We start from the raw sequence: 27,385 nt of genomic DNA, 5'->3' as shown, positions 1-27,385 counted from the left end.
CAGTTGTCATCACGTGATGAACGGATCACATGACTGGTCTGTAACGTCAATGTTATGGGCGGAGCGTTGTCGTCGGAAGTGCTCAGCGTCGCGGTGATAGGGGGAACTCTGTGTCAACAGACGAATCAGGCTTCGAGGGGGACGCATGCGTCTTATCCGCGTGCTGCAGCTGACGACTTCCGTCCATGATTGGCAGCTGCTGTGACCAATAGTTGTTCTAATTTCACATTCACTCTCCAATCAGCGGGAGAGCTCTGCGGGGCGGGGCTCTGTTCAAGTCAGCGCGGGACAAAACTAATCGGTCAGCGGAGAATGAGTGATCGGGAGATCAAACGTGAGTAACCGGTTGCTACCTGCTCTCCCCGGACCCCGATCGCTGCAGGATCTGTATAGTCTGCGAATTCTGATGTCCCCGATACCCCGATCTGTATCTAAGGAGCTCCCTCTATAATAAGGGGAGACCTCCAATCTCCCGTATGTAATAAGAGAAGCCCCCCCCCATCTGTAATCAGAGAGATCCCTCCCCTCGATCTATAATTAGAGAGATCCCTCCCCTCGATCTATAATTAGAGAGATCCCTCCCCTCGATCTATAATTAGAGAGATCCCTCCCCCGTCTGTAATCAAGGAGATCCCTCCCCCCCAGTCTGTAATCAAAGAGGTCCCCCCCTCGTGTGTACTCAAAGAGATCCCCCCCCCCGTCTGTAATCAAAGAGATCCCTCCCCTCGATCTATAATTAGAGAGATCCCTCCCCTCGATCTATAATTAGAGAGATCCCTCCCCCGTCTGTAATCAAGGAGATCCCTCCCCCCCCAGTCTGTAATCAAAGAGGTTCCCCCCCCTCGTCTGTACTCAAAGAGATCCCCCCCCCCCCGTCTGTAATCAAAGAGATCCCTCCCCACTGTCTGTAATCAAAGAGGTCCCTCTCCCCATCTGTAATCACAGAGATCACCCCCCCTCCCCTCTGTAATCAAAGAGATTCGTCCCCCTCCTGTCTGTAATCAGAGAGATCCGCACCCCCCCTACCTGTCTGTAATCAGAGATCCCCCCCTTCCCCACCTGCAATCAGAAAGATCTGCCCCCCCTCCCCCCTGTCTGTAATCAGAGAGATCCCTCCCCCCTGTCTGTAATCGGAGTGACCCCTCCCCCCATCTGTAATAATATGGGAGAAGCTCTGATCTGTATACACATATTACATGTATGATATAGCTATAAGATATGTAGAATATCTGCTCATACGGAGGATTTTGCTGTTACTTGTAGTTCTATTAGTATCAGTGCTGCTTTTTTTTTCTTTTCAGAGTTGGAAAAAGCAAAATGCAAAGCTCAGCGTGCGAACAACCTGCGGGAGGAGGCGACTGTGTGCAACCAGCTGGGGGAGCTCCTGGCCCGGGGCGGTGAGTGACCTCCCCCATAATACTACATTGTGGGGGGGAGCAGGGTCAGGGCCGCCGGCTGGACGATCTTACAGTATGGTGTAAAGGTTTTAGTTAGGTGTGGAAATAACGCTGCACAGGAAGAACTCGTTCTGAAATAAAAGGGTTAATAGTTTTTTTGTCAATTAACAAAATGCAAAGCAACGGAACAAAAGACAAATGTAAAGCACATCAATATTTGGTGTGATCGCTCTCTACCTTCACAACTGCATCAGCTCTTCTAGGTGCACTTGCACACAGTTTTTGAAGGATCTTGGCAGGGAGTTTGTTCCAGACATCTTGGAGAACTAAAAAAAAAAACACACAAAAAATGTCCAAATACTTACTGTTATATAACATAGAGGCTGCAGATAATTCACCATATCCCTCAGCATGCAGGCAGCCCAACTGCTATCAGGAGAAGCACAGGTACCGGTAACTGATAACTACCACTCATACATCCTCCCTGCATGGAGGGACGGCTGCCCAGCATCACACTTGCACATAAGTAAAAAAAATGTGTGAAAAAAATCAAACTACTAATGACCACTTGTAAATAATAGGACATGCCGCCGTTGGTTTGCCGTGCGACATTTCGCGCGGCCAAACCGCGGCCGTCTGCATAGGAGTGCGTATTGTAATGCACTCCTATGCAGGCTTTCAGTGGCGGAAATCCCGCCGCGGGATTTCCGCCCGTGTGCAGGCAGCCTAAATGTGAGGTATTAGTTGATATTATGGCCAAAATACACCAGCTCACAAGCCCCGTCCATCTAGGAGAACTAAGCACAGATCATCCATGGATGTCAGCTCGCTCCAATCCTTCTGTCTCTTTCTGTAATCCCAGACAGCATGGATGATGATGAGATCAGGACTCTGTGGGACCATATCATCACTTCCAGAACTCCTTGTTCTTTTTTACGCTGAAGATAGTTCTTACTGACGTTAGCTGGATGTTTGGGGTTGCTATCCTGCTGCAGAAGAAATCTTGGGCCAATCAGACGCCTCCCTGATGGTATTACATGATAGATAAGTATCTGCCTGTATTTCTCAGCATTGAGGACACCATTAACCCCTTAATGACATGGCCTATTTGGGCTTAAGGACGCAAGGATTTTTGGCGGATTTTCTTCTCCATTTATCAAAAGTCATAATTGTTTCATTTTTCCGTTGACGCGGCCGTATAAGGGCTTGTTTTTTGCGTTACGAACTGTAGTTTTTTATCGGCGTCATTTTTGGGTAGATTGACTATATTGTAAAACTTTTTTTTTTTCTTTATGATAGCAGGGAGAGAAAACGCATCAATTCTGCCATAGATTATTTTTTTACAGCGTTAATCATGCAGCATAAATAAGACAATCCATTTTTTCTGCGGGTCGGTACGGTTACAGCGATACCAAAATTCTCACATTTTTTTTAGGTTTTTACACTTTTCTGCAATAAAAAAACCTTTTTTTGGAAATCTTTTTTTTTCTTTTTTCTCTAAATCTCTGCATTCAAAGTCCTGTAACTTTTTTATTTTTTGATGTACGGAGCTCTATGAGGGCTTATTTTTTGCGAGACGAGCTGTAGTTTTTATTGGTACCATTTTGAGGTACATATGCCTTTTTTGATCACTTTTATTGCGTTTTTAGTGAGGCAAAATGCTAAAAATTAGCATTTTGCCTCAGTTTTTTAGTTTTTTGTAACGCTTTTTTGCGTGCACAGTCAAAAGCATGTGCAACTTATTGTACACGTCGTTACGGACGCGACAATACAAAATATGTGGGGTTTTAATTTTTTTACCTTTTTTAAATGCTAATCTGAGAAAAAGCATTTAAAAAGGGTTTTTTAACTTTTTTTTTTTTTACAACATTTGTGTTCCTCTGGGGGACTTACAACACTGCCCTGATGATCGCTGTGATAAGGCATGGCAGGACTACTGCCCTGCCATGCCTTATCGCTTATACAGCGATCTCCGGTACTGGCAACACAGGACGCCAGTGTCTGGCGTCCTGTTGCCATGGCGACAGGCCGGGCTCTTGCGATAACATCGCGAGAGCCGGCCGAAGACACAGTGGGAGCGCGCTCCCTCTGTGAACTCTTTCCCTGCCGCGATCTACTTAGATCGTGGCAGGGAAGGGATTAACAGCAGGGGGCGCATCTCCGATGACCCCCCCCCCCCCCCCCCCCCCCCGATGTTGCAGCGGGACGCCGGCTGTGACTGACAGCCGGCTCCCACTGCGGGATAGCGCGGGATCACATAAGTTTACACCCTGTTGCGGGAAGTACCCCGCTCCCAGGACGTAAACTTACGCCCTGGAGCGGGAAGGGGTTAATCCTGACCAACTGTAGCCCCAAACTTGTAAGGAGCCTCCAGCATGCTTTAGTGCTGCCTGCAGACACTCATTATTGTACCACACCCCACCATGCTTCACTGCTGCTGGCAGACACTCATTATTGTACCACACCTCATCATGCTTTACTGCTGCCTGCAGACACTCATTATTGTAGCTCTCTCCACAATGTGTTGTACTGTGCATGCACACTGGCCCTCCATGCGGGACACGTACAGCGGATTAGGAGTGGTAAATATGGGTGTTTTAGGGGGTGCTGTGGTGGATTCCGCTGCGATATTCCGCTGGCGGAGTCCGTCACGTCCGTGGGCTTGAGGTCTATAGAAGAATATAATGTGGTCTGCAAAAACTGTAGTGCAAGTCTCAGAAAAGCTAAAGCTAATAATGAATTGAGGCTTGCAACAGAGGCCAAAAGCAATAAAATAGGATTTTGGAGGTATGTCAAAAGAAAAATCAAAGATGCTATTGGATTCTTACAAGATGAAAATGGTAAATGTGTTAAGAATGATGTTGGCCAAACTTTTAAATTACTATTTTGAATCTGTTTTCCCTCAGAAAGTAGATGGAACATCAACTGATTTCCCTGTGCTATTGAGGGAATATAACAATGCAGACTATCTGTAAGTAGAGAGATGGTGAGGGAACACTTAGCTAACGTAAATGAATTCAAGTCTCAAGGTCCCGATGAATTACATCCTAGGATACTAAAGGAAGCAGCGGAGGCAATTGCTGAACCACTCGCCGTAATCTTTGAAAATTCCAGGAGAACAGGCGAAGTCCCAGAAGATTGGAAAAGGGCAAATGTCCCTATCTTCAAAAAAGGGAAGAAGGTGGATTCAGGAAACTACAGACCTGTGAGCCTGACTTCTATATCGGGAAAGATCTTTGAACAAATTATTAAACAGCATGTATGCAAGTACTTGGATAAGAATGGAGTAATTAACCAGAGCCAGCATGAGTTTGTAACAAACGAGTCATGCCAGATGAATCTAATTTCCTTCAATGATAGTATCACTGACTGGGTTGATCAGGGAAATGCGGTGGATACAGTATATCTTGAGTTTAGTAAAGCATTTGACAAAGTATCTCATAGCATACTTATTGAAAAAATGACCAAATATGGTATGGACAAGGCAACTGTTAGGTGGATTCACAACTGGCTGAGTGATCGTACTCAAAGAGTGGTCATAAATGGCTGCACATCCAAGTGGAAGAATGTATCAATCTGTCCTAGGCCCAGTGTTGTTCAACATGTTTAAGAAAATCTGAGGGAATTGATGGGAAACTGATCAAATTTGCTGACGACACAAAGCTAGGAGGGATAGCAAACACTAGAGAAGAGAGAGAAAGTATTCAAAAAGATCTAGAAAAGCTTGAACAGTGGGCGGCGACTAACAGAATGGTATTTAACCAGGAAAAAAGCTACATCTGGGGAAGAAAAAAGCACATACAGAATGGGAGGAATTAGGCTAAGCAGCAGGACGTGTGAAAAAGACTTAGGTATACTAATAGATCATAAACTGAACATGAGTCAACAATGTGATGCAGCATCCAAAAAGGCAAGCACAATTCTGGGATGTATTAAGAGAAGCATAGAGTCTAGATCACGTGAGGTAATTATTCCCCTCTACTGTTCCTTAGTCAGACCTCACCTGGAATACTGTGTCCAGTTCTGGGCACCCCACTTTAAAAAAGATATTGATAAACTGGAGCAAGTTCAGAGAAGAGTTACCAAGATGGTGAGCGGTCTGCAAATCATGTCCTATGAGGAACGGTTAAAGGATCTGGGAATGTTTAGTTTGCAAAAAAGAAGGCCGAGAGGAGGATTAATAGCGGTCTACAAATATCTGAAGGGCTGTCACAGTGCAGAGGGATCAGCCCTATTCTCATTTGCACAAGGAAAGACTAGAAGCAATGGGATGAAACTGAAAGGGAGGAGACCCAGATTACATATTAGACAGTGAGGGTGATGAATGGGTGGAACAGGTTGCCACGAGAGGTGGTGAGTTCTCCTTCAATGGAACTGTTCAAACAGAGACTGGACAGACAGCTGTCTGGGATGATTTATTGATCCTGCACTGTGCAGAGGGTCGGACCCGATGACCCTGGAGGTCCCTTTCAACTCTACCATTCTATGAAGGTATAGGTTTTTTTTGGCCGCAATTCCATGAAGATCACTTCTGGCCAGACGCTTTTGAATAGTAGGTGGGTGTACCCGGGTCCCACTGGTTTCTGCCAGTTCTGAGCGGATTTCACTGCTAGATATCTGATTTCAAAGGGAAGTAAGCATTATGTGTCTGCTATCTGCTGCACTAAGTTCCCTTGGCTGACCGCTGCGTCTACAGTCCTCAACATTGCCTGTTTCTGCTTCTTCAAAAGTGCTTGAACAACACACTTTGAAACCCCAGTCTGTTTCTGAAATCTTTGCCTGAGAGACCTCGCTGAAGCAATATAACTATCTTGTGTGTTGTTGTGCTCAGTCTTGCCATTGTGTGTGACCTGAGACATGATACTGTCTTCCACAACCTCACTATTGTAACAGTTTGGCTGTTTCTCACTCAGTTTTAAGCTTCCTACACAGCAGCTTCTATTTTAGTTAATGACTGTATTTCAACCTACATATGAAAATGATGATCATTATCATCTGTTCGATATAATTGGTTAATCATACACCGTACTATAATCCTACAAAATCCCTGACTTTGTGTGAGTGTGCCTAGAAGAACTGATGCTGTTTGGAAGGTGAAGGGCGAGCGCACCAAATATGGATGTGACATTTTGTTAATTGATAAAAATAAACTATTAACACTTCTATTTTCGGAAGCATCCTTAGGGCTCGTTTTAGTGCTTACTGCTCTATTTGTTCTATTTGAAAGCTGGAAATGGAACAGAATTAACCCATTAACTCCATATGGCATAAGTTTACGTCCTGGCTGGGGGGCACTTAACGCGTTAGTGACCAAGCCTGTTTGCGCCTCCTGAGTTATTCTATGTTAAAGTGTCACATGCCAGATTTCCATGGTCATTAAGGTTTTGCATATCCAAGTAATTCTGACATTGTTTTTTCGCCACATATTGTACATTATTTAGGTGGTACAAATAGAGCTATAGAATTTGGGTATATTTATGAAAAGTGCCAAAATTGGGAACATTTTGAATTTCTTTTTTTTCACATTTTCAATAACTCAAATATGTGAAAACATACTGTTCAGAATAAAATAAACAGATGGAAAAATATATCTTCAAACATTTGGACACATTTGAAAAACTTTTTAGTTGTTTTTTTTTAACCATTTAGGAGACGTACAGATTTAACATTGGTTATTAACCTTTTGTTTTCCTACACCAAGCCAAGATTGCAAAGGCTCATAGGTGTCAGAATGATAGATACCCCCACAAATGACCCCATTAAATGAAAATACACATCTTAATGTATTGACTGAGGGGAGTCATTAAAAATAAAATGTAATATTTTTGCAAATATGTCATTTTAAAAAAGTTGTTTTTTTCTATAGTGTACACGAAAATGAGGATTTGCACCCCAAAATTGATACCCCTGTTCACCCTGTGTTCAGAAACATACCCATTGTGGCCCTAATCTTATTTTAGGCCCCATAACACACTTGTAGAGCCCTTGAGCGGCCAAAATGACAGAGAACCTCACAAATGACCCATTTTGAAAACTAGACCCTTTAATGAATTCATCTAGGAGTGTACTGTGTATTTTGACCCCACAGTTTTTGAAAGAATCTCAGCAAAGCATTTTTTTGGCAATTGTGTCATTTTAAAAGCAGGGTTTTTTTTCATACAGCGCATATAGGAATGAAGACTTTCAGCCCAAAATGGATACCCCCGTTTGTCCTGTATTCAGAGACATACCCATTGTGGCCCTAATCTTCTGTCTGTATGCACAATGGGGCCCAAACCGAAAGGTGCTTCATACTTAAAACTGTCTTTTAACTTTCACGTGATCGCTATTATCCATTGGGTAACGTCGATCACGTGACCAGACACCACTCACCACAGCCCTCGGTCACTGCTCCAGGCTCTCTGCTACTTTCTGGCGCGCAAGTGCAGAAGACCGGCATTGGGTCCTGGAAGACGAGAATGCCACAGGATATCACGGAGGATAGGGTTGAGTATCCTCAGCTCCCCTTACAGATCCAATCCGTAAGGGGAGCTGACACTTTATTTTACTTTTCATTCACTTTAATACGATCGGGTGGCTTCCCTTGGTCCCCCATGACAGCTCCATGATGTTGGCTACCTCCGGTAACCGACAGCAGGGAGCTGTCATGCCCACAGGACTTTAATCCCCAGGGAAAGCGTGTTTTTACATCCCTGGGGATTAAAGCCCAACAAAGCAGGTGGGGTGGTCACTAAGTGGTTAATGCAACAGAACATAGAAAATTACGTCCTGGCGCAGACTCCGAAGTGGGAGCCGGCTTTGACTAATAGCAGGGATTAGTGAGAACATCGATTCCCACACTTTACCCCTTACATGCGGCAATGTAAAGGGTTCACAGAACAAGCGTGCTCCCTCCGTCATCAGCACTTCACGAATGTGGAGGGCCGATGGGTTGCCATGGCAACCAGACACCATATACTGATGTACCGGCCTGCCATAGCCTGTGGATGCTATTGTGAACAGTACTGCAATGCATTATCATATATTTTTTTTAATGGTTCAAGTCCCCTATAGGGACATAAAAGATGTTAAAAAAAGCTGAAAAAAACAACCCCTTTTTGCACTTTCCCATGTTTGTATAAAAAAAAAAAATTAAAACCCCACATTCGTTATGATCCTTATCCATAACGACCTGTACAATACAATTGAACGCACCATTTATCCTGCACAGCAGAAAACTGAACCCTCCCTCCTAAAAAAAATGGGCGCAAAAATTGGTGCCCCAAAATTGCACTAATAAATACAGTGGAACCTCAGCTTGCGAGCAAGGCTCTCTCCTGAATTTTTGCTCTGATTTAAGATCAAAAACTCGGGTTACGAGCCTGCTCGCACGTCAAGAAGCTCGCAAGCTGAGGCTCGGGGGCGGTCTAATACTCACCTCCGGCGTTCCGGTCCTCGCGATGGTCTGCGGCGCCACTGCAGGCTACCACGTCCTCCTCCATGCCGACAGGGCATTTTTTTCCTGGAAGCGGGGCTTAACCACCTCGCCTACAGCAAGCTAATGCTCTGATTGGTTAATCGAGCGTCGCATTGGTCAATGAAAGTTGGTGCTGGGTTAACCAACCACCGCCATTTAATAATGTCATTGAATGGCTGTGATTGGTTAATCCAGCATCGGCTTTTTATTGTCTGACGCGACGCTCGATTAACCAATCAGAGCATTAGCTTGCTGGAGCTGGGGTATTTAAGCCCCGCTTCCAGGAAGAACTGCTTTGTCGGCATGGAGAAGGACGTGGTAGCCTGCAGTGGCGCCTCAGACCATCGCGAGGACTGGAACGCCGGAAGTAGGTGAGTATTGATGTTTGTTTTTTTTTACATGTACTGTACTGTAGTGTAGTTAGGGCTTATTTTTGGGGAAGGTCCGGAACGCATTAATGTTCCAATTCATTTCAATGGGTTACATTGATTTGAGATATGAGTGTTTTGGCTTAAGAGCTCCGGCACGGAATGGATTAAACTCTTAAGACGAGGCGCCGCTGTACTTTAGCTCGTCAAGTAAAAGAACATCCCTCATAGAAAAAGTTATGGGACTTTGAACGCAAGAATTTGAAAAAAAATAATTATTTACACAAAAAAAGGGTTATTGTGCGAAAGTGAAATAACCTGCGATAAAACATAATTAGGTATCGTCGTGATCGTACCAACCTGCTGAAAATCTTTATTATTTCATTTATGCTGTATGATAAATGCTGTGAAAAAATAGGCCGTGTCCTTAAGGAGTTAAATGGAAATATTTCTGTCTTTTTAAAAACCCGAAGTAAGGAATGGGGAAAACAACAGAAACGTTTAATTTCGTTTTTATTTCCGTTTCTCAAATGGATCAGAGAAATGGAAATGGTTAATTGAGGCTAACGCCAGTGGAAGCTGGCCCTTTCCACATGTTTCCACACCTAACTAAAACTTTTGCACAGTTCTGTATGTAATGTTGCAGGTAGATAATCCAAGTCTCTGTGCAGAATGACGCTTTCGTGGGGTCACTGATGATCGTCCCCATCTTCTTTCCCAGCAAAATTCAAAGAAGCAGTTGAGGAGCATCGCCAGGAACTGGGCATCTGTGAGAGTCTGGGGGACGTCATTGGCTGCGCTGTCGCCAATCGCAAGATCGGAGAGTGCTTTGCAGAGTTGGGGAACTATGAGGCGGCTCTTAAGGTGGGTGATGTCGAGAGCTCCACAGGGTGACCGCTCTTACGGTAGGGGGCTCCACGGGGTGACCGCTCTTACCGTAGGGGCAGTGTCAGAAAGAGAGAGGGGGGACCCAACCGATCCCGCCTCTGTCGCTAATTTGTCACAGATCGACTACTTCAAGCGCTCTGGCCGCTACCAATTGTCCCTGGCAGAACCTCGAACGATAACTGTAGCGGGATTCCAATAGCGGAGTTGTTAGAATACAGGCGGATTTGTACGCAGCTTTCCCAGGCTCCTGCATGCACGCAAAACGAAAGCTCAAATCACCCCCATGTGGGTCTAAAAACTCCAGGTCTCTGCAATACTCACACACACTTGCTACCACCACCAGCTTGTATCACAGGGAAACTGGAACCCGGACTAGGAATTATGAACACAATTTTTGGAGTTATGGTTCATTTTAAAATGGACAAGCCTTGACTAATAAATTGCACATTTATTTTAAAAAACACTAGCAGTGCTAAATATTTATAAGTATTCAAAAATATACAGAAAAAGATGTTACAATGGAGGTAAGGTTTACAGGTATATACAACAGACAGTATTTTAAAATAAAGCAAGGAGAAAATAAAGAAAGATGCCAGATTTGGGATATTCAGACCAAGGTTCTGTTCGTGCGGAATCACTGAACCAAATGGGAAAGCCTTATACCATAGTCTATCTCTGAAGCCTGACAACTGGTTCTTAAAGGTTTGTCCCTTGGTTCTTAAAGGTCTCCCCAGAACACACCTCCCGTACCGTAACGTGTAGATGCATTTCATTCAGCTGGCCAGCCCAATTCCAAAAGTGTAATTCATATCGGGCTAGGACCTTCACACAACTAATAACCCTTATTAAGAGATTTTCCCTTAATAAAAGTCTTTGGAGCCAGGAAGTCTGTGGGAACCATCTGAGGTGTCACATTTCGCTGGCAGGGGGGTAATTAACATCCCCCTATCACTGTCTTAACTGTATGTCAATTTAAACAAAGCACTTCCTAAGGCCACATGGTCATTAAAGGCTTAGTAGTTGTGAGAGAAGAGGGAGACAAGGTGTGAGGATGTCAGTTCAACAGTTGATACCTCTGTTACAGTAGAGAGCTCCATAGTGTGACTGCTTTTACAGTAGAGGGTCCATAGTGTGACCGCTCTTATAGTAGGGGGCTCCAAAGCGTTACCGCTTTTAAAGTAGAGGGCTCCATGGCGTGACTGCGCTTACAGTAGGGGGCTCCATAGTGTGACCGCTCTTACAATAGGGGCTCCATAGCGTGACCGCCCTTACGGTAGAGAGCTTCATAGTGTAACTGCTCCTTTAGTAGAGAGTGCCATGGGGTGACTGCTCTGACAGTGGAGAGCTACAAGTAGTTTTTCTAAATGGACTGATGACTGTGGCTATGTTTCCTCCTCCAGCACCAGCGCATTCACCTGGACCTGGCACGCTCGGTCTCTTCAGACATTGAGGAGCAGAGGGCTCTGGCCACCATTGGCCGCACCTACCTGTACATGTGTGAGGTGGGAGATGTTAACGCTCAGCGTCCGGCGGAGGAATCCTTTCTGAGCAGCCTGGAGATTGTGGACGAGAAGCTGGAGGGTGAGGAACGTGTCATCTCAGTCCTCGGACCCAGTGATTGCCTGGTGATCGGGGTCCTGCACCTGTAGTCAAAACCTATAGGGGGTTACAGTGTAGTGCCATCACTATGGTATCCATCAGTGTCTCCTCATGTAATTATTGTTACAGGTTATGGTGGTGGGCTTTGGCAACCTATTTATGAATTCCTGTTAGTGGCTGATTCTCTGTATTTTCCAGGTAAAGTTTCTTCTCGCGATGTGAGTGAGATGCGAGCACGCCTCTTCCTGAACCTTGGCTTCCTGTATGACATCATGTGTCAGGCGGACAAGTGCAGCTTCTACATCAGGAAGAGCATATTCATTGCAGAGTAATATGGCCGCCATGTCGGCGTATCCTCTCCTGCCCCGCTGCTTCTGCACCACTCCCTCTTCTGACCCATCCCACCTGTGACTCAGGCCCGCCCTTTCCTGTCCTGTTCTGTCTGTGTATATTCTCCTATCCTAACCTTTCCATGCGTCCTCTCTTGCCTCACCTTCTCCTGCCCTGTTCCCATGTGCATCCTTTCTTGCTTCACTCTCTCCTACCACATCTCTTCTGTGTGTCATCCCCTGCTCTAATCTCTAACTCTCTTCTACCACATCCTGTCTGTATGTCCTCTCCTGCCTCGGCCTCTTTCCTGTAACTTAGCCCCACTCTCTCCTACCCTATGTCATCCATGCATCCTTTCCCTTCCGACTCATGTGTGTGCATGCATCCCTTTGTCCATACATCTTATCCTACCCCACCTCTCCCTTTTTACTCAGCTCCATCCTCTCCTGCCTCATCCTGTCCTAGTGTTCTCTCCTGCCCATGCAACCTATTCATCCCTGTGACTTAACCTTGCCTCGTCCTGTTCGCATGCCCTCTCCTTTCTGTGTGACCGTCACTATGTAGCGGATGTGACTTATCTCCAATTTGTCTCTCTCCGGCAGACAGACTCAACTCCATGAAGATCTGTACAGAGCCAACTCCAACCTTGCCAGTATCCACCTTCGCAATCGAGAGCACTCTAAAGCCATCCGCTGCTGGGAGGCAGCCCGTGAATGTGCCCACCGCATGCGCGACAAGTATATGGAGAGCGAATGTTACTGTAGCATTGGCCAGGTGAGGGCACCAGAGAGTGGCGGTCACATCCACGGTCATTCTCCATCTCTCCGCTGACTGTCTATTCTCTTCTGGCAGACTTTGCTGTCTCTGGGAGACTTTTCTGCAGGAAAACGTTCACTCAAGAAAGCGTTCCTTCTAGGCAGTCTGCAGAAGTCTGACCGTGACACAGTGCGCCGCAGCCTGAAATATGGTGACTTATTCTCAATGTGTTCTTCCCCCTATGTAACTGCACCACAGGGCCCCTGACCCCCTCATTCCAGAGACCACCATATGACTTCATTTTACCACATTACTTGCAGTTTTTCTTGCCTGGGGGCACAACACACACCCTCTCTGTCACACTACATGACCACCCTGACCTGATACCACCACCCCTTTTGGTATTCCAGAGCATACACCATATGCATTGTGGGGGGCCCTGACATCTTCACTATCCCTGTCACTAGCACAGTAATTTATCTATGTCTTTCAGCAATAAAAGGTTGTCAGCTGGAGGAGGCCTTGTCAGAGTTGGCAGAGTGTGACCAGCAGGGGGCGCTGTCTTTGTATGAGCAGCTAGGAGATCTCTACTGTAAGGTCAGCTGCTACAGTAAAGCCGTGGAGTATTATAAGATGCAGGTGAGGGTCTTGTATCTCTGAGGTTGGAATGATGCATAGGAGGAGTATATCGGACCCTATATGGTGACCATCCACTGGGCCAGACAGCACTATACTCAGAAGCCAGTAGGTGCGACCAGTAGGGTCCGGTGTCCTCGGGGTCAGGACATTGTCTCTTTCCTGATCGTTTCTACTGATTCTTTTAGCTCCGCTGCGCTGAGTCTTTAAGCCGACCGGACCGGGAACTCGCAGTCATCCACGTATCCTTGGCTGCAACCTTCAGCGACCTCAAGGACTATCAACAGGCCATAGAGCATTATCGAGCTGAGCTGGGCCTGAGAAAAGGGAATCCCAGTGAGGTGAGAATGGGACCAGCATTGTGTGTAAGGTCAAGTCTATGGAGCTGGACACACACAGCGCTGTTCAATAAATTGGGTGCACAGGACGAGATGTTGCTTCTGACAATGATACAGTGGTGGAGGAAGGGGATCCTGCTGTGCACCCCATAACTCCTCACAGCAGACATACATGTCCAACACCAGAAGAAGGGGAGATATTAAGACTGTTGGATGTTTCCTCCTTCTAGGAGTGTAAGACATGGCTGAATATGGCACTGGCAGTGGAGGAGGACGGGCAGGGGTACCAGGAAGTGCAGAGCCGCCTATCCAGTGCTATGAAATGTGCCAAAGAGGCTGGAGATTCCCGACTGCAGGTGAGGAAATAATGTGCACCCCCATCCGGAGACTACACATCTTGCTGTATACCTTGATGAGCGCTGGGTATGTACTGCACTCTGCTCTCATTATACACTGATATGCCAAAAGTCATGGAATAGGAACTAATATCGTGTAGGACCTCCTCTAGCCCGAGTGGAGCAATTCAATGTGGCATTGATTCCACAAGTGGACTGAAAATGTCTGGAGGGATGTTGAGCCATGCCGTCTGTATAGCCACTCCCAGATCCATGGTATTTGTAGGTGCAGATTCCCAGGTGCGAATGGACGTTTTCACCACATCCGATAAATGCTCGATTTGGCTCATATCAGGTAAATGTGTCGGCCCCACAATTTGTAGGAACTCTCCAAATGAAGGGCTGTCACAGTACAGAGGGATCAGCCCTATTCTCATTTGCACAAGGAAAGACTAGAAGCAATGGGATGAAATTGAAAGGGGAAAGACACAGATTAGATATTAGACAGTGAGGGTGATGAATGAGTGGAACAGGTTGCCACGGGAAGTGGTGAGTTCTCCTTAAATGGAAGTATTCAAACAGAGGTTGGACAGACATCTGTCTGGGATGATTTACTGATCCTGCATTGAGCAGGGGGTTAGACTCAATGACCCTAGAGGTCCCTTCCAACTCTACCAGTCTATGATTCCAGAGTGCTTCTCAAACAAATTCTGGATGACTTGGGTCTGCTGGCATGGTGGAATATCCCATCACTGTGGGAGTACATGAAGTCCATGACGGACTGCAAATTGTTACCAAGCAGTGAAACGTAGCCAACACCAGTCAACAACGTGTTTAGGCGGACCATTGAATCCAACCCATATCATGAGAACACAGTCCTCAGCAGTATGGAGCCACCACCAAGCCTTCACAGTGCCTTGTTGACAAGTGGGGTCCATGGTTTCATGGGGCCTGTGCCACAAACTAACCCTACCATCAGCCTGAAATAATTGGTACTGTGGCTCATTAGACCACGCACATGTTGCCAGTCCTGTAGGGTCCAGTTAGCAAACTCACAAAACTAGATGGGGTATTGTGCCTGGTGTTGTGGTGATAACAGAGGCCGCTATTGGGTCTTCTACTCCCATATGCCATGCAGGATATGTGTATGCAGCCTCCTGCACGGTTATCGAATGTGATTTCTGCCGGAGTTGCGTGTCTGTTCGCACGGGCAATTCTAGCTAGACACCGCTGGTCACGATCATTGGGCGGACACTGTGGATGGTAATGCCTTCTATTAATTATTCCCAGCACACACGTCACACTGTGGATCAAGGAATGTCAAATGCCTGCACAACTTCAGAAATAGAATGTCCCGTGATGCATCGTGCCATATATGGCTTTGATATTCCAGGATCTCCTTCATTCCCAGAGTGCATCACACAGTGCCCAAAATGTGGAACACCAGCCACAAATCTACGTATGGAGTTATGCTGCGGTGCAGGATTTCTGAAAGAAAACTCCTAAAGTATATACAGGATCAATGGGGAATAGTAATACCGAGAGAGATACAAACTGTAATATTCCACAATGACACGAGAACAGGGCCAGACAGACCAACTCCTCTAAAATTCCCTAGATTCATCCACATAGTGCTTCTAGTAGCGAAAAGACTTCTGCTCAAACATTGGCTTCTGCAAACAATCCCAGGAATAACAGAGCTGGTAGCCCAACTTAAATACCTATTAAGCATGGAATGAGTGGAGACAGAAAGGCACAAAGAGAAAGCAGCAAAAACATTTTTCAAAAAATGTCAGATCTTCCTCCATTCACACTTACACCGACAAAGAAATTAGAAAGATAGTGACTCCCTTTCAGTATACAACCTGGTACCTAATAGAGGATGCTAGAGACTCTCGGGGAAGACTGAAAATCATTTGAGGGCAGGATAATGGGACAGACCGGAATGGAATATGGAACATAGGATAGGGTCTGGATGGGGACAGAAGAAGGAGAGGAGGACAGAAATATTGAAAGTACCCCCTTCTGGTTATTTCCTTTTTTTACATTTTATTATAGTTTTTTTTGTTTTGCCTAATTTGAAACAAACAGATTTATACAAAGATAATGGGAGGATTAAAAGTGCCGAGTAAACTATAACAAGGAACTAGTACAAGAGATCAATGTGTTTAAAATAATATTTTACTTCCCATAGCGACAATGCAAGTTATGTCCGCAAATGAAAAGCTTTTGAAGAGTATCATTGTATCTTTCCAAGATGTATTTTATTTATGTATTATTTTATAAATATTTTTTCTCTTTTTTTGAATTGTAATGAAAAATATTTGCAAAAGTATAAAATAAAAAAGATGTTTGGAGAAAAAAAGAAATACAATATCCCATCCGCCTGACACCCACTATCAGGCGTCACTCCAATTCCAATAATTCATGTTGCCTTGCCATTAGCCCGCTGGCCAGTGTTCAACCTCCCGAGATAACATCTCACAAGTCATAGAGGTGTGGGAGTTCCCAAGCTGTCACCCCACCCTCATCCCGGTAACACCACTTGATATTCAATGTACATACTGCTACTCCATGACATTTGGCACATCAGTGCATTTTCCCCAGTGAAAAGCACTATTTCTCTCTCCATGAGGTCTCTTTGCACTCCCAGCTTGAGATTGCACAGCTCCTAATAGCTAGGCCTAAACTGCGGTGACCTCATTGTGACACTTGGGCACCGTATACCCTGGCATCCTGCATATAACACCCCTAGTGCACGCACTATTTCTTATGTCACTGGTCTGCTGTTCCCCATCTTTAGAGAAAAGTCTTGCAGCAGCTTCTCGCTGTCCAGCAGAAGTGGGGTGCAGCGGAAGTTGAGGACACGGCGGCGGAGTTACATGAGCTCTGTGGCATCAACAATGATGATAGCAGCGAGGATGAGGACATGGAGAACAGTGAACAGCTGCAGGAAAGTGAGCTGGAACTGTCCCAGAGCGGTATGTACCAAAGTGTTGGTCATCGTTGGCACAAATGAGTTTAATTTTGTGAGATCTGCACAACTCTATATCTGGTGACTGCGTTTTCTTGACTTTCACACTGTAGATGACGACCTGGAGGGATATGAGAAGTCTGTGCCAGGGAGAAGGCGGGCAACCCGGGTGAGTGGCATGGAGTGCAAGCTCCTGGGACTATATTTGTAGGGAAGCTCCATGCTCAGCACCTTTATTAACCTTCATAGTAATTCCTTAGTTGAATCGCCGTAATGAGAAGGGGGAGACTGTTCTGCATCGTGCCTGTATTGAGGGAAACACCAAGATGGTGCAATGCCTGCTGGAGAAGGTTAGTGTAGAGCACCCTCCACCACATCTGTGGACTGACGAGAGCATTTGTTGTAAGGTGTTGTGACATTACCCCTTTTACCCCTGTATGTCAGGGCCATCCACTGAACCCCCGAGACTACTGCGGGTGGACCCCATTGCATGAGGCCTGCAACCATGGACATCTAGGTGAGAGAACCTGACAGTATATGCTTCCTCTTTACAGTAAATCTGGCTATAGCTGCCTGCATCCACTTTTCTGCCCCTCTGCTCCTGCCAGGATTGTCTTGCTTTGCACCCTTTGGCTTCTGCAGTTCTGGCCCACTCTGTCTTCCACGGCTCCCACAGCCCCCGGCTGCTCTGCCTTGCACAGCCCTCCCTTGCCTTGCGCAGCCCCCGGATCCTGTCTGATATAATGTTTCATCTACAGACATTGTACAACTACTATTAGACAAAGGGTCGAACATCAATGATCCTGGGGGTCCACTATGTGAGGGTATCACTCCGCTCCATGACGCTCTGGCCAGTGGTAACTTTCATGTTGCTCAGCTGCTGATAAAGAGAGGGGCATCTGTGACCCAGAAGAACAGCAAGGTGCGTCCCCTCAACCTACATTCGTAGTGGGAGAGAGCCACCTGTCAGATTGGGTATTTATCTGCATTGTGTACCCACAGGGCACAACCCCACTTGGCAGCTTGCAGGAGTGGATTCACATGTACGGGAAGCATCTAGATCAGGAGACGCGGAGGGACTGCAAGGAAACTGAGAAGATGCTGTGTGATGCTGTGGAAGGGAGAGGTAAGACGAGGAGCTAGGGGGGTTGCATGTAGGCGAGGCACAGATAAGCTTCCATATATTTGGACTTCTAGAAATTGCTTCTAGTCTCTCTTTTGCACAAGGAAAGACTAGAAGCAATGGGATGAAACTGAAAGGGAGGAGACACAGATTAGATATTAGACAGTGAGGGTGATGAATGAGTGGAAGAGGTTGCCAAGGAGGTGGTGAGTTCTCCTTCAGTGGAAGTCTTCAAACAGAGACTGGACAGACATCTGTCTGGGATGATTTAGTAAATCCTGCACTGAGCAGGGGGCTGGACCTGATGACCCTGGAGGTCCCTTCCAACTCTACCAGTCTATGATTCTATATCCTCTTAGCTCCTTGTGACCTCTCTCCTATTTTTCCTTACAGTGGTCTTCTCCGCTCCTCGACCGGCTCAGGAACTTCAGGACAGCGATCTGTTTGACGCAGAGGGTTCTGAGCCGCTCCTTGTCAGTCCATCCTACCCCTTTGGTAAACAGCGGGAAAACTCTGCTCCTTCAAAAAGTCGGACGGAGTGTCGAGAGGCCAGGAACCTGCCCCTGTCTAGCCAGGGGGAGGGAGATTTCTCAATACATCACTCCCGTACGCTCTGGTCCAGCCCCCAAAACAGTGATGAGGAGGAGTCTATAGAGGAGGAGTCTGAGCTGCTAATGATTCCCCTTAAGCCGGTCAAGAAGCGGCCACGTATTGGAGCTCAGAGGTCATCCTCTGACTTGGACATCACTAGAGAGAGAAGAGCAGAGTCAGATCTTCCCAGGCTTTCCAACGACGGGATAGAAGTCTACCAGAAAGCTATGCAAGACCTGGGCAGTGCCAAATCACGCCTACTAAGCCAGAACTTAGCACAGCCTGAAATTGCTCCCAAGGACCCTGCATCTACATCGGCTCTAGTGTCTTCAGATGATTATTTTGGAGATGATTGGCTAGAAGATGATTTAATGGTGGAATCTCGCTCCAGGAAAAGAAGCCGGAGATCCCCTGACATCCTGGATATGGAAGAAATAGAAGAGTTTAGTGAAGAGGAGGCGGCTGAGGAAGCACCGCGCTGGAGGGATAAGCCAGTTCCTCGTACCCTCTCCCGAAAACGCTCCCGTCAGACCAAGCTAACGCAGATTGTAGATAGAGCTGTAGTGGGGCGCACAAAGAGTGGCGGGCAGAACGTCCCCATCCCCCGCATTGTGGATAGCACTACAGCACACAACACAACCATGGAAAACCGCGGTGGCTCTCCTCCGACCATTGCTAAGGTAAATCAGTGTGCATGGGAGGGGGGTGGTACAATGTATGAGATTTATGCTCCTGGACATGATTACTGGGGTCTTCCTTCAGGCACACCCGCTGCGTCTAGTGGACGATCTATAGCAGCTAGTATTCAAGCCCATACAGATCGGTGGGTGTGGTAAGGTTCTGATAATCTGACATCCTCACCACTACCCCTGATATTCCATATCATCAGACACCATTAACACACCTATACACGACCAGCCATAACATTAACAATCCCTGCCTAATATTGTCGATTCCTCTCTGATCTGTTGAAGCCCGGACTCCACAAGACATCTGAAGTGTCTTGTGGCATCTGCTGCAGATCCGGTAAGTTGCTCAGTGCTCCCTCCATGGACTTGATTTGTTTCTCTTGATTGGATTGAGATCTGGGAGAAGTCATCAGTTTCATCTTTGTCGTGTTTCTGAACAGTTCCTGCAGTGCTGCTAGGCACAATATACTGCCGATGGCACTGCCATTAGGGCCATAAAGGTGGTACTTATACATACAATGTTAGGTAGATGATGCGTGTCATATCCATATTGTGCAAGGACACAAGTACCTGGTAGAACACTGCCTCTGCCAGCTTGTCATCTTCCCATCTTGGTTCCGTCATTTCCCCGGATAAGTGACATATCCAGAGATCCTCATGAAGTAAAATGTGATTCATCAGACCAGGCCGCCTACTTCCATTGCTCCATAGTCCAGTTCTGATTCTTATGTCTACTTTTGGCGGTGGACAGTAGTCACATGGGTACTTTAATCATTTTGCGGCTCCGTGCACAGTAAGTTGAAATGTTCTGTGTGATCTGTCACCTTTCGATCGCCAGCAGAGTAGTCTCTCTTCTGTAGACTCAGACCAGATGTACTAGCCTTCAATCCCTACACATCATTGAACATTGGGTCCCAACGACCTTGTTGCTGTTAACCGGTTGTCCTTCCTTAGACCCCTTTTGGTAGGTACTAAGCTCTATATACTGGGAACACTCCACGAAACCGGCCTTCTAGATGCCCGGAACAGTCGTCCACGCATTACAATAAGATAGGTGCCAGCGTTATCAGATAATCCCTGTTATTCACTCTGCCTATTCCTGGGTTTTATGCTATGGCTAAGGTATTTGTCACCTTCTGGGGCGGCTCCTGAAGTTGATGGAGACGTCACCAACATAGACGCAGGTGTTGATTTTACGGTACGTGTCGATGACCATCCACATCTGGTGCAGCTCGCACGTGTAGGGCCAGACTGTCAAATTCATGAGCGTCTCGGTAGAACTCATCACTTTCTGGAGTTTTAGGATTTTCGGCCCATCTGGTTTCATTGCACTACAAAAACAACAATTGCCGTAGAACCAGGCCTATGGGGGGAGGAATGAGCTGCTGCTGAACCATGCTCGGTTCTGTGTGATGGACATCTATTATTTGACCGGTTTCCATTCTTTTTTTTTTTTCCAGCTCCCGTCAGTGACTGTGAACCCGTCTTTGCCTCCACCAATCAGAGTGAGGGTCAGAATTCAGGGTAACGTCTTCCTCATCCCAATCCCTTACAGGTAGGAAAGTCTTTTGTAAAAAATAAAAAATGTTACAACTTTCTCAGTTTGTGCTTCTTCACGGTTTTCCTGATCTTTGCTTGATGGTGGTGAGTGGAAACATTCATTGTTTGCATCAAGAGTCTAAGAACCTAGTTTTGCTGATACAGCTGCTTGAGATGTTACAATGGATCAGTGCAGGTAAGAGCTGGAATCTAGGACAGGAAGGAGATTTGTGCTGCTGCAGTCTTTAGCCAAAGAGGATTGTCTGCACTGATGTAACAAACCCTCAGCTGTGTGAGCCGGTCAGGACGGGTTTCAGCCTTCGAATATAAATACGTTTTCATTCACTGCCAGCAAGCATACAGCTTGAAAATGGTGACTACGTGAATCTTTCTGTACAGTTTTAGCAGGTGTATAATACCTTTATCCTTACTGCTCTTTATTGTTCTCTCAGTGATGGAGACACGCGGGAAGTGTCCTGGTTAGCGGAGCAGGCCTCCCAGCGCTATTACCAAAGCTGCGGACTGCTTCCTCGCCTCACTCTTAAAAAGGAAGGGGCCCTGCTTGCCCCTCAAGACGTCATCCTTCATGTTCTGCAGAGCAATGAGGAGGTGAGTTCCTCTCTTTGTGTTTCGGCTCCTCGTAGGTGACACTTCTTCTCATTGCGGTGCTATTACCTGCAGGTTGTGGCTGAGGTGCACTCATGGGACCTGCCGCCCCTCACTGACCGCTACAAGAAGGCATGTGAGAGCCTGGCTGTGGGTAAGACTTACACCCAGCTGGTAACCGCCATGTGGAGCGACTGCCTCTAACCTGCTGCTTTTCTTGTAGAGGAGAATGATCTGGTGCGGAAAGCTCTGAAGCAGCAGGAGACAAGCTCGTCCATGTTTTTATGTCGTCTGTCCCTGAGTGGACACCACCTCTGTCCGGTAATCCGTGCCCTGAAGCTGCAGAGCTCTCTGCGTCAGCTGCACCTCAGTGGAAATCTCTTGGGGAACGCTGAAGTGGAGGAGCTGCTCTCCATGCTGGGGACAATGCCCAACCTAACCCACCTCAACCTGTCATGTAACCACTTAACACATGAGGGCATCAGGAAGCTCGTCCCAGCCCCAGGCTCTCCAGACTTCACAGCTTTGGAGGTGAGACTTGTCAGTATGAATGATGATAATGAGATGGCAGTAAGTCTTCATTAATGATGTCCTGTCTGATTTTTAGAACCTAGAAGAGCTGGACCTCAGCATGAATCCACTGGGAGACGGGTTATCGCAACCTCTGGCATCTCTTCTGCACCACTGCCCAGTTCTGAGCACCCTGCAGCTGCAGTCCTGCCAACTCTCTGCCAAGTTCTTGCAGCAGTATCGCCTTTTACTGGCCAACGCCTTCCAAGGTTCGATGCTGTCACATAATAACTTAGTGCTCTTGGCACTGTAATTGTGATGTAGTGACACCATAAACTATATGTTTCAGGAAAATGGTGGAGACTGAGGATGCATATTTTTTGATTTCAATGGGACCTGTGCCTGCAATTGCTAGCGCTGGCCACTACACAGGGGTCGAAGCAGCAGCTTCCGCACCAATTCCTGGTGTATCTTGGCACTGACAGCTGTCGCTGCTTGGAAAACCCCTTTAATAGCAAGAGCTGAGTAACAGCCGCATTCATTCATTGTTGAAATGGTCGGAGAACTTTTATTGACAAGGACGGAACTACAGACTGGCCTTTAACAGTACATTATGGAGAATCATATATCCACACATGCTGCTAGTTAATGCGACGGGTCATAGTTCCTATGCCTTGGTGGTTGGATAAGTTGTGTTCCTCTTTTTTAGGTGCTCTTCACTTGAAGAATCTGTCTCTCTCCCACAATCCTCTGGGTTCGACGGGGGTGGAACTTGTGCTGAAGACCATTCCCCACGAGACAATCTCCCGGCTGGAGCTTCGAGCAGTGACTGCTGATGACGATCTAATCATGGAGCCTCTCGTAAAATACCTCACTCAGGTGAGCACACGATAACTTTTAGTCCCCCCCCTCTACCTTTGAGGTCTTTACTTCCTCTCACCCTAGTCTCTTCTATACTGGCAGGATGGCTGCGTCTTGTCTTACTTGGCACTCTCTTCCAATCACCTGAGCGATGAGTCTGTGCGAGACCTGGCCAGGTAGGTGAGCTGTCACTGTTCTGTCCTGGGCACCCAGGTGATGCTGGACGTGTAGTTGTAACATGTAATGCTCTCTACTTTTCTTTAGATGTCTCCCCGTCTGTTCTTCTCTGACCTCTCTCGATCTGTCAGGAAATCCTAAAATTAGAGCAAATGGATTACAGTATCTGCTGAATGGGATTAAGGAGCGAAACATTGAAATGCAAGAACTTAACCTTACAGGTGAGATCTCCAGCTATTGTGCACAGCAGGGATCCAAATTAGTCATTGGTGCCTAATCTGATTTCTAACATGCCAGTCAATGAGAGGCAATGGTGTGGGCGCAGGATAATGAGGGTGGTTGATATCTGTAACATTTGATCATATGTAGATCAGCCACACAGGTAACACTAGTGATAAACTAGTAACATAACATAGTAACAGCATGTTAGGCTGAAAAACGACATATGTCCATCTAGTTCAGCCTATTACCGTTCCCCTACCTCCCATGCTGATCCAAAGGAAGACAAAAAACCCCAATGAGGTAGAAGCCAATTTTCCTAATTTAATGGAGGAAAAATTCTGTCCCAACTCTAATCTGGCAATCAGAATAATCCCTGGATCACCGACCCTTCTTGAGTAATCAGTGATATAACATGTAATATTATTACACTCGAAAGACGTCTAGGCGCCTCTTGAACTCTTTTATCGAATTTGCAGTCACCACGTCCTCAGGCAGAGAGTTCCATGGTCTCACTGCTCTTACAGTAAAGAACCTCCTTTTATGTCAGTGTAGAAACCTTCTTTCCTCTATGCCCCTTGTCACAGTCCTGGGTATAAGTAGATGATGGGAGAGAGCTCTGTATTGTCCCCACATATATTTATACATAGTTATTAGTTTGCCCCTCAGCCATCTTTTTAAACTAAATAACCCCAATTTTGATAACCTCTCTGGGTATGGTAGTCCACCCATTGCATTTATTACTTTAGTTGCCCACCTTTGTACCCGCTCAATCTCTGATATGTCCTTCTTGAGTACCGGTGCCCAAAACTTGTAAAGAGGAAGAGCAATGTTCTCATCAGGCTCCCCTAGACGTCTTTTGATGCACCCCATGAGACTATTTGCCTTGGCAGCAGCTGCCTGACACTGGTTGCTCTGGTTAAGCTTACAGCTAATTTAAATCGCCAAGTCCTTTTCCATGTCAGTGTTACCCAGTGGTTTCCCATTTAGTATGTAATGGTGACATGTATTTCTCTGTCCATGTGCATAACTTTTAAATTTATCAGTGTTTAACCTCATTTGCCACTTTTCTGCCCCCAACCTATTCAGATCCATTTGCAAACATATACTGTTCTATTTTGTGTAAATTACTTAGCATAATTTTAAATCATAGAATACACTATTTTACTGTGTATACTGTTCTTTTACCAGGTCAATTAATAAATATATTAAAAAGAATAGGGGACAATACTGCCCCCTATGGTACATCTCTAGTAACGCTGACCCTTCCAATACTGATCCGTGTGGAACACTTCTAGTAACGATGGCCCCTCCAATACTGCTCCGTATTGGTACCCCACTGGTAATTGAGACACCTCCAATACTGCCCCCTCTGGTACCCCACTAATAACAGTGACGCATTTAGAGTATGTACCATTTATAATCACCCTCTGTTTTCTATCACTAAGCCAGTTACTTACCCACTTACACACATTCTTGGCCAGACCAAGCATTCTCATTTTATATACCAACACTTAATGGAACACTTTGGAAAAGTCCAGATGCACAAGATCCAGTGACTCTTTCCCCGGTCCAGTCTAGAAATTACCTCCTCGTAGAAGCTGATCAAGTTGGTTTGATTAATATATACCCCCTGTAAGCCCATGCTGATATGGAGTTATACAGCTATTTTCCTTAAGGCGCTCCATGATAGCATTTTATTAGAAACCCTTCAAACATTTTACCCACAACAGAAATAAGACTTACTGGCCTGTAGTTTCTGGGCTCAGTTTTTAACCCCTTTTTGGATATTGGCACCACATTGGCTGTACATCAGTACAGTGGAACAGACCTTGTCACTATAGAGTCCTTACTTAATCCCTTAGAACCCAGGGGTGTACACCATCAGGTCCCCGCAATTTGTCTACTTTAATCTTTTTAAGACGGCTCTGCACTTCTTCCTTGGTTAAACTGGTGACTGGTGAATACACTGGAGAAAAAAACAACTATTTCATAGATTTTCCTACATTATTTATTAAAGGGCCAACACTTTCAGTATTAATGAGTAATATGGTAATTAGTAATATAGTAAGAGTTTATATTTATAGGACATCAGGCCCAACACCCTGCTCTTAAAGAAAACCCATCCACAAAGTACGGCTATGTTAGTGAAGCTTGTCCTCTTGTTGTGTTATGTAGAGCTCCCCTCTGTTCTAGGGATTGGTGGAAGTCGAAGTTTGGACTCATTGCTAAGACTTGTCTAGATTCACCAATCTAGAGTGAGAAACGTCAGCTGCTCCACCAAAAATCTTGCATGTAGGTTAGGCTTTCTCTTCAGATCAGATATGTGTTGTACATGTGGTAGTTCGTGCAGGCACCAACAGAGGGCGACACAGACTCTTCCTAGAAGGATGCTGGTTTCTGACACCACAGTTGCTTCTGTTTTTCAGGCTGCAGTATCCATGGGCCCTTTAATAGCTGCTTACTGGATGGACTGTCCACCCACCTCCAGGAGCTCAGGATCTGCTCTAACAGCCTTTCTAAAAAGGACAGAGAGACGTTGCTACAGGCCTGGTGTGGGGACTCGCTCGTCGTAAATCAACAAAGCAAACTCTTCTTCAGGAGGCTGACGTGAGGGTTCAGGGATCCGTGTAAGGGATGTATGAGCTTTGGTGGGAATTTCCTCCAATGGGGGAACTTGACATAAAGATAATCTTCCATGGTTCCCTAAAGCTCCTATGGAGAACACCTGGAAATATTTCTAAGACACGGACAATAATGACATCACTTGTACAATACTGAAGAAATTCTGAAAGCATATCTTGAGATGGCATATGAAGACTGGAGTTGAGAAACACTACCCTAGAGACTACCATGGACCTTCACTGTTTCCTCCTTCCCATTGTCTGAGGTGATGACAATAATTCTATGACCTGTGCAATGCTGAGGAAATCCTGAATGTATGACCTGTAGGATGATCTGTGGACGACTGGATTTAATAAACTGTCTTTTAAGACGACCATGGGTCTTCCATGTTACCCCCTTTCCGTTGTTTGCTGGAGAGGAACTGTCATTCTTCAGATGCTGAACCTTATCTTCCTAATGGTCTTCTGGTGACACTTGTTGTGTATGGGATGTCCTCTGCAGTCTTTTCATATGTGCAAGCAAGTTACTGTGTTTTTTTAATGTATTAGATTTTTCATCTTGTCTCGTGGTCGGTGAATAAGTATAAGGAATTTTCCGGCACTTTAGGACACGTGTGAGGTTTCTGTTCCTGACTCTTGGATGCTACTCCATCTCCAAACCAATCCTGTGCTGCTATTCTTGTAAGGGTTGGTGCTGGTGGAGGGTCCTCAAAAGGAGGGCAGGACTAATGTGAAACAGCTGTACTCCGGCCTCACAGACTGATATACTGATGGATGGCCCATGTTGAGGTCTAGTTCCATAGCTGGGGCCATATTTGGTCCCATCTGGGCATCTAGCCTTTGCGGGGCCTGCATGTCTCCTGGCCTATACATAGTTATTATGTACCTGTTGTGTTGTATGTACATTCACATGTACATTTTTATCTGATGTTTTTATGGTCTTTACTCTCCAGCCACGGTGGAGAAGTAAACTATTTGTTGTACGTCTCTCTGTAAATAAACAGGAATTGGTTGATCAGAGGACTGTGTCAGATTTTTATTGGCCCTCTCAAAATAAAATCACCGCTATCCCCACCTTTTACATATAGCACTTACTTCTACGATCCTTCATACATAATGTCTGCTGTCCCTATTAGAGATCAGTTCATCTTTGGTATATGTACATTCATGAGGAAAACTAAGAACCCTTTGTTGGAGTAATCCCTTAATTTAGGCAATACTCTAGGGGTGTCGAAGCCTCGTTAACCAGGTATGCCCAATAGTTTGTACGGTGCACTGGAGAAGAACATAACATGGAGCAATTAAGTGTTGTTCCAAATCTCTTCTGAAGAAGTAGCTCACTCACAGGAGCTTATATTGCAAAAGTGGA

At 45.9% G+C, this 27,385-nt stretch overlaps 1 protein-coding gene across 1 annotated transcript; it reads left to right on the top strand.

Moving 5' to 3' along the window:
• Nucleotides 1–270: 270 nt before the first annotated feature.
• Nucleotides 271–27,036, top strand: TONSL (tonsoku like, DNA repair protein). Its single transcript, XM_066578144.1, has 26 exons — nt 271–334; nt 1,302–1,397; nt 9,943–10,085; nt 11,510–11,690; nt 11,907–12,036; nt 12,641–12,812; nt 12,891–13,005; nt 13,288–13,433; nt 13,619–13,771; nt 13,999–14,124; nt 16,907–17,084; nt 17,191–17,246; nt 17,338–17,427; nt 17,522–17,594; nt 17,836–17,999; nt 18,080–18,203; nt 18,594–19,471; nt 20,941–21,035; nt 21,472–21,628; nt 21,701–21,779; nt 21,849–22,156; nt 22,233–22,404; nt 22,845–23,014; nt 23,099–23,172; nt 23,261–23,394; nt 25,822–27,036. The coding sequence occupies exons 1-26, from the start codon at nt 313–315 to the stop codon at nt 26,004–26,006; spliced, it is 4,221 nt and encodes a 1,406-aa protein (XP_066434241.1). The 5' UTR covers nt 271–312; the 3' UTR covers nt 26,007–27,036.
• Nucleotides 27,037–27,385: the final 349 nt, after the last annotated feature.

Source organism: Eleutherodactylus coqui, chromosome 9 (assembly GCF_035609145.1).
Source record: "Eleutherodactylus coqui strain aEleCoq1 chromosome 9, aEleCoq1.hap1, whole genome shotgun sequence".
NCBI classification, from domain to species: Eukaryota; Metazoa; Chordata; class Amphibia; order Anura; family Eleutherodactylidae; genus Eleutherodactylus; species Eleutherodactylus coqui.
This window is presented reverse-complemented; position numbering and strand designations above follow the sequence as displayed.